This window comes from Simochromis diagramma, unplaced genomic scaffold (genome assembly GCF_900408965.1).
Source record: "Simochromis diagramma unplaced genomic scaffold, fSimDia1.1 OVJJ01000026.1, whole genome shotgun sequence".
NCBI lineage: Eukaryota > Metazoa > Chordata > Actinopteri > Cichliformes > Cichlidae > Simochromis > Simochromis diagramma.
Window position 1 is genome coordinate 2,976,964 of NW_024386985.1, and position 8,332 is coordinate 2,985,295.

An 8,332-nucleotide genomic window follows, 5' to 3' on the forward strand; every position below is an offset into this window, starting at 1 on the left:
CCCAAGAGTTTACGAAATGAAACGCTTATTTAGACATAGAACAATAAACCAGTCATTGGTTTGAGCTCCGGTCACAGGGCCCGTGTTGTGTTTGTTCGCCTTTATCTGCTAAAGCAAGGCTAATTGGTTCCAGACAGAAATGAACTCTGTGAACGTAGAAACATCTTCTTCTCTTTGTTTAAAATATCATCTGTCAGATAGGATGCGACCATTTGTTTCTGGTCGTTTTGAGGTGGCATCTTTAGAGGATTCGTTTTTAAAAACAGAATCTGTGGCAGATTATGGTTGAAAATGGTCAAAAATGAGGGCAGATGAAGTCCCGAGTTCTTTATACGTAAAAGTACACATTTTTTCTTAGGGATAAAAGTACATTAATCTAAATAGGAATGCTCAGATTTTATACGGGCTTCAGTGAAAGCTTTATGTCAAGTGGCAGTTATAGTAAACAGTAGGAGCTTTATGCAGCCCATTTATTCTGTGTGCAGAAGAACAATGGAGGCTCGACAGTCTTCGAGGAGTTCAATTTGTAGCTTTAACCAAATCACTTTGTAATGTTCTTGCCTAGGGTTGGCTTTTTTGTAAATTATACTCATTTTTCCTCTCTCCCTCTGGTCCAATCCCCTTTCTCCCGCGGCCCCACTCCCTCTTCTGCTCTACATCTAGGTGAGACAGCTGGCACACAGCCGGTCCAGAAGTCCCTGCCTGCCTCGGAGAACAGCAGTACAGGCCACAGTATCGGCAGCATGCAAAGCACGCCGTGTTCCAGCAGCAGCACCGCGTAGCCCAGCAGGATGCACTGCCAGGAAGTTCTGACGGTTCACAGGGACCGGTTTGTTATCTCCTTCCATGAAAGGAATTATTTTTGGGGACGTGACAGGACAGAAAAAAAGCATGATTACAAAAAAAAGAAAAAATAACACCTTAAGTCCTTGTGCTAAATTGGTGCCACTTTAAGTGTGTGCAGACAAATGAACTGTCTTGGTTATGTTGATGTGTGTTAGTTCTGAGACACAGCTTGGCAGCCTCATCCGAGAAACAGATGCAAGTTTATTCCAGACATTTCTTTCGAATCCAAATGCTGCTTTTTTCTGACCACAACACAGCCTTTTGTTTTGACCTTAAATGGTTTGATTGGTGCTGGTTGTGCTAAGCAGGTGTGCTCAGAGAGCAAGCCAACACAATAAGGCTGGAGTGACGTCAGTATTAGTAAGTGAGATGTTGATGGCTGGGCCGGAGCACGTTGTTTTATGACAGTGGAACCTAGAAAGTTGCAAGGAAGCAAATAAACCACTATTTTCATGCGGACAAGTGTGCAGTATGAACAAGTCATCATCTTGACACAGAGATTATGGCTTTAAAAAGGTAGTCTGGGTATGAATGTATTCAAAAGGGTAAATGCCAAAAAAATGTGAATGAAAAATGTGAAAGACATGCTGAGAAAATTCCACGTTTTCGAATTGTTTGTACTTTTTAATGGATTCAGCCACACAGGCCGGTAAAGTCTATTGATCTAATAGTATGCTTTAGTAACTCTTGGTATAGGCAAAGATTTGAGTTTTAGTTTCACTCAACTTCACAGGGGCATTATGGGTTCCCTTTTACTAGCTGTTGTTAATGGAAGACTTCAGCATTAAGAGAAATATTTGCTTATTCTTATTTTAGATGATTGACACTTCTTTTATGTCTGTGTGTGAATTATAGAGCTCTGTTCAGTTGATGAGTGGCCTAGCTTAGCATACCTGGTGGAAATGAGTAGTTCAGGGGAGTGGTAGTCATTTCTAGGAAGACTAGTTCCGGGTAATAGGCCTAAAACACTCAGTATGTTTAAGTCATGGTGAATATAAAATACAAAATATTAGGAATCAATATTTATTTGTTACAGCAAGACTATAATTATGACATGAATAATAACTAAATTATACAGTGGGCAGGCATTGTTTTGGAACTTATTGCAGGGAGTGATTGACTCTGTTATGTGTGAGACCTTTTTAATGCTAAAGTTACAAAAATGGCCATAAATTGATTTATGTGATTTAATTTTTATATCTCTTTTATGAAATATTATTGAACATTTTACATTTTATGTAAAAAATGTTGCCCAGGCTCAGTTATAGGACTGAACTATCCCTTAGGTTTGTGGATTAGTGAGCATTAAATACTCTGTCCAAAAGTTTGGAAATAGGCCCACCAAACTAAAGCTTTGGACACCGTGATGCTAGCAGCTAGGCTATTCCTTATGCTAAACCTAGCTTATCACCAACTTTTGTGTAAAGCAAAGATTTTTTAAAAATATATGCTACTTTAGATCTTGTCTTTTTATAAAAAAAAAATCAGAAAAGTTAAAATGAAAATTTGGGACATTTCTAAGCGTGGCGTTTTTGTGCTGCATATTACTGATTCTTTCTGCCGGAAGTTTGTATGCTAAGCTACGCTAGTCCGCCACTGCTTTCAGCACTATATTCAATACTGATGCAACTCATGTTAAGCAAGTGAATAAGGGTATTTCTCGAAGCGTTGATTTGCTCGTTCAAGGCCTGTATATTTTTGTATATTACTGTAATTACTCGTGTGTGCAAAGTAGTTTTTTTTTTTCTTCTTTTGAGTTTCGCTGGATCATCAGCGTGAGCTTCATTAATCAGATTTTATAATAACAGAAACTACGTTAACAGTTTTGACAGTCATGGTTTTATATGGTAATCATGGTTTGGATCCCACAGTTTTAATTATTAGATAATCAATTGCCCGTCAGACCAACAACCCCAAAACCAAAGTTATAAAGTGAAAGCAGAACATTTTTACATTTGAAAGGCTGCAAAATAAAGATTTGGTTTGTTCTCATGATAACACGAGGACTAACTTTGTCAGTTGGCTGATGAATCATTGAACTCCTTATAAGAGAGTTTTTTGTTGTCATTTTTAAGAGATCAAACATAAAGCGTTTGGTTTTCCTTTTCCCAGATGTTTTTCTATGAATCTCGGCACTGACTGTGTGTTGAACAAGCTGCAGCTGAAGCTGACTTTTACCAACATATAGTTTCCTGCCTTCTTCAAACTGCAGCTCCACGATTACCCCACCGTTGATGAATGATTGCTGTATGTGTGTGGAGGACAAACTGGGCCCTTTCCCTGCTATCATTTAACTTTGTAAGCAGTAACCAGAATGTGTATCATCTTAAAGCTTTTCATTTTTTTCTCTCCTCATGTAAACATGTATAAAGCTTTCTACAGAGAGTATAAATACATATATATATATATATATATTTGTGTATAAAATTATATTTTGGAATATATTAACTAAAAGAAATTTATTGTTTTCTATGTGTGTACGTACTGTGAATTGTGGATTTGCTCATACATAACACACATTTGCGGGAGGATTTATTTACACTATTTGTTTAAACGTTATACCATTCTTTAAGACACTTTAATGAAAATGAAATAGTAGTATTTATAGTCAGAAAGGGTCTAATATTTTTGAAAAAAAATGTAAAAAATATGTCATGATTATTTTCTTAATTCTTTCTGTTATTCGATGGGATGATGTGTCTTATTGACTTCATAAAGAATACAATAGAAAGAGATTGTTATTATTATCATATGTAAACAAATCTGGAATACAGATCTTTTGTTTAAGCATGATATTATTTTGTCAGATAGTGTTTGGGTTCAATTTTCCATGTGCCGCTTCTCGCTATTTTATATAAATTGTGTCAGATATGAAGTAATGAAATCAGATGTTGTGCATCTTAAGTATAAAGTTTATTTCACTAAAGATAAGCTGTAGCTATAGATGTAAAAATATATATTTTTCCACATAAAATTAGTAAAGGATGGAGTCCTCCCCATTGTTATATAAAATAACCCAGATACCCAACTTGTTTTGGTTCTTTGGTTGTCACAACAGTGACATATACCCTCTTTTAAGATAATGAAAAAAATGTGAAATCATGCCTAAACCCCTGATGGAACAGTGGAAAAAAAAAAATCAACCTTCAGTTATTTTGATAGTGGAAACCCAACTGTTTTCAATAACACCCGAGAAATATTTTTTATTAAGCTGTATTAGAAACACTCGGTTTGGAGCAACCTTCACAGCTTGTTTGTTTTATCGGGCTTCCTGCCATGTGTGTCCACAGCCAAAATCCAGCTAAAAGCTTTATTTGGTAAAGCTAAGTTATGCATATATGCAGCAGTCCTTTTGCAGAGCACTGTTGCTGTTAGCAATTAGCATAATTGTAAAAAAACAATATCCCACTGCAGGGTACAGTGATCATCCTCAGTGAAAGATCCATGCGCTGCAGAGTTGAAATGTGCCGCAGCCTATAATCAGCAGCCGTAGCGGGATTAACGCTTTTGGCATTCCTGTACTTTTGTGGTTTCTCTTATCGAGTGTGGCGAAGCCATTTTAAACATATAATTATCCCCCTCACCCCCCACCCGCCCTCATCCACTCATGCTGTTAAGCGCCCGAGCCTCGAGTTATGTTCTGGATCTAATCTTCTCATTTGAGATAATTTGGGGATATTTTTCACTCAAACTAACAATTCAATACAATTTGTGAGAGTCACTTTTCAAATACCAACATTCCTCCCTGAGTTGTGCCCCAGTGCAAGCTGGGAAAAACTTCAAAACTCCCCCCCCCTCATGAACAGGTATGGATAATGTCGGGTTTTTAATAAATACGAAATAATGCTGTGCCACACCAAACGTGTTACTGTAGCAGTAAAAGATGTGGCTTCACTGAGAGACAGTAAATGCTGAATTCAGAACAGCTGAAAATTGGAGCATAAATCCATAGATTAGTTATGGATTACTAGTTACTGATTGTATGTTTTTTTAACCATTTGACTACCTCATGTTTTTCTATGAATGTGTTATTTGTGTGTCTGTATCTATGTGAGTGTTTGCTTTGCTATGGATTATTTTTCTGGGGCCCCATTATGGTTTGAAAGCAGTTTCCCATTTGATTTTTGAAAGCAACCAATGGCAAATTACAACTTCCCCTTAATGCCAAGACGGCCTTTTATTGGTGTTTGTACATGTGTCAAGCGTAAGTTAGCCGTTATTGTTCCCTTTGGTTTATAAAACTTTTTATATGCTGTAAATATGCACGACATTTGTATTCCCATTATGACCAATAAATGTTCATGATAACTCACGAAATTGTCATGACTGTTCATTTTGCTGCCATTTTTTTAGGTATTTAGTTGAGTCTTATTTGTGAGTGTACGTAAATGTGGGTAACTCCTATAAGGATGCAGTTTGGAACAATGAGCTGCAATAATGATGTGTTAGGCTTGGCTCTTTGGCGCTAAAGCCATGACTCGCCACTGGTGAGCTCATAGCGTGATATAGACCATGTGGACCTCTGCCTTGAGGATTCCGTAGGGGGGATGGGGGTGACCATTGAGATGAGTGCAATGTGAGTCCTTACCCTTTTTTGTTTTTGATTAGGGCTCCTTAGAGACAGCTGTAAGCAGCCTGCCTTGGAGTAAACTGAAAAGGGAAAGAGGCCAAGGGCGAAGAGTAAAGCAGCTCTTTTGCCAGCTCTGTTTTGGCTCAGTACGTCCACATGTCCCAAATCCTTCAGACCCCTTTCAAGTTTTTGTTTCTGTATCTGTAATTTTTTCCCCCCAAAAGCGGCCCCACCGAGGCATCCTCAGGCTGCAACACTCTTGTCCAACTGATGACTAATTTATTGAATTTTTCAACAAACGAATCAGCCCGTAGATTATGATGTCATTATTTTTATTTCCAACTTTCCCTTTCTGGGTACCTGGAACACACATTTGTTGTTCTGTAGCTAATCTGTTTAGTCACTGATTGCATGTGGCCCAGACAATATAGCATGACAAATGCAGGATGAAATTAAAAAGAGATGTTTTTTTTTTTTTTCTTTTAAAAGCTGACAAGACTCCAAACACTGACGCTGGGGAGGCCAGACTAATTTAGACCAGACATCTGGTCCTAAAGTTGATTATGTGAAGCAAGTTAAGTGAGAAGATTGGGAAATTTTTGGCTGTTATACAACAACAGAGGGGGATGAGACCAGATTAACAGTCTGTGGACCTACGCAGAGCTTTAGCAGCTACAGCACCTCTTCCTTTCTCAGGGCACAAAACTATATTGCGGCAGGAAAAAGAACACATTATTCATAGATGAAAAGCAGACATGTTGTGCGTGTGCTAACAAACCTTGCACTGAAAAAAGCAGGTCCTTGGTGTCAAATGAAATCTGATCTCATTTGAGAAAACACAGTTCTAAGAAAATCTCAACTGGTGCATCTCTGCCGGATCTGACCCACACAGTCACACTCATTGTAATATATTTGCTGCATCTTTTATATTATGTACCGATGATAATAAAGCCAACACAGTCTATGGTGCAAATACTTGGGGGCAGAAGAGCTTGAAACGTTTTCAGGGAGTTTTGACTCGATTACTAAGTTTATTTTCAAGCAGCTTTGTTGGTGAATAAACGTGAATGAAACAACTGAAAATTCGTTTAGATTTGCCACTAATGTAAGAGTGGAACTGGGCCTCTGTGTTGAGTGTCATATCATGTTTGTGCGGACTCCTCTGATTTCCACAGGTCCTGCAATAGCACATATGGTCTCAATCAACTAATCATCGAACTCCAGAATATATATCCCCGGTCCTGCCACTCATTCTTACCATATTGTTCTGTCAACAGTGAGGCATTCCTTTGCTCACTGTTGGTTACTCCCTGTTGCTCATGACAAATGCGATCTCTGGCTCACCTCCCCTCCACACAATAAACCTTTTGTTAAATCTTGCAAACCTTTCCCGTGTTAAAATACAACCTGTTGCCATTTGTTACTTTTAGTGAAGGGGTCATTTTTACTGCTTCTGCAGCTAAAAATCATCAGTGTTTATTGGTACACTGAAGAAGCTATTAGTATATCGGATGGAGAGCTCAGGTTGGGCAGTTTGGAGAGGCAAGGCTGAGATGGTTTGGACATGTGCAGAGGAGGGACATAATTGACAAAGGATGTTGAACATGGAGCTGCGATGGAGTAAAAGAGGAAGACCTCAGAGAAGAAGAAGGGTGTGTGTCACAGTTGATGATGACAGATATAGCGTGAGACAACAGCAGATTATCTTTTTAGATGAATTTTAGAATTATCTGTTGGCCACCGTACCCAAGGTTGTTCATTTTCAAGTTTTGAGGCAGTTAACTGAGAGTGGAAAATGCTTAGGTGCTGAAAAAAAGATCAAACTTATGAAACTACTAAAAAAAAATGTGAAGTCACAACAAAATGAGATAAAATTACTTCAACAAAACAACTCATGACCCAAAAAAAGACTCAAAATAAGCACAAGAAGATGTTAAACCAGCCTCGGAGAGACCAAAATGACCGCAAGGAGAATCAAAATGACAACACAAACTACGCCCTGCTTTCAGTTTGGGTGTCTCACTAACATGAGTGAGTCAGTAGGGGGGGGGGGCCTTTGACACATCTCTGCCCTGGGACCCATTGTCACACAGTTCTTCCATGAGGTTAACATTACTCACTAACATCAGCCAAAGGGTTCCCACTGCACTTCATGTACACACACGGTGATATTTTCAAAATCTCCTTGCAGGTCTCTGCTGAGATATCCCTCAAATCTGCGTTTCAACAAGTTCAACATATTGAGCAATAAAAGTGTTTATTTGGTCCAGTTAGCATACCATTCCTATTGGAGGTATTCTTTTCTCAGCCATGCTAAAACTATAGCCCCTGTCTGAGGTCCACTAACTTTAACCTCACATCACAGCTGGTTCTTATACTGCGCAAAAATATGACTAGGCTACATTTCATTTTGCTGCCAGAATCCATAAAACAGGACTCATTTTGCTGAATTGCAAGTTCTGCTTTGATTGTGGCACATGGGTACTGCATGTGCTTTTTTTTTCTTTGTAGAGATTGGAGGCCCTCGTGCTTATTGCTGGAAAATGGAAAAGAGTGATTCCAGTTGGAAGACGAGTAAAAAGTTCTGTAGCTTGAAATTACACTCCTCCTCATAATGACAAACCTCAATTATAACTAGTTTTATACCACAAACATCTCCCAGTCAATTAATGTTAACATCTTTTCTTTTCTCTCTCTCTCTGTGTCCTCGTATTTCTTCATCTCCAAGCTGGACCTCTGCATGCATGTGTGCGATGTGTGTATTCATGCATGATACGCACGCACGAGCCAAACAGGGTCCTTCCTCCCTGCGTTTAATTTCACCAAGTGCTTTGCTGCCCAAGCCGCAATCCAAGCTGAAAACAAAAACAAACTGGAAAAACTGAGCCAGCACTCGCCGATTCTTCCAGTTCATAA

At 38.7% G+C, this 8,332-nt stretch overlaps 1 protein-coding gene across 3 annotated transcripts in view; it reads left to right on the top strand.

Moving 5' to 3' along the window:
• tgfbr3 (transforming growth factor, beta receptor III) overlaps positions 1 to 5,158 on the top strand; it is a 72,439-nt gene extending 67,281 nt beyond the window's left edge. For all 3 annotated transcript variants that reach the window (XM_040040487.1, XM_040040485.1, XM_040040486.1), the window contains one exon: positions 664 to 5,158. In XM_040040487.1, coding sequence (XP_039896421.1) covers positions 664 to 782 — 119 coding nt within the window. In that variant the 3' untranslated portion in view covers positions 783 to 5,158. The remainder of the gene's footprint in view (positions 1 to 663) is intronic.
• The last annotated feature ends 3,174 nt before the right edge of the window (positions 5,159 to 8,332 follow it).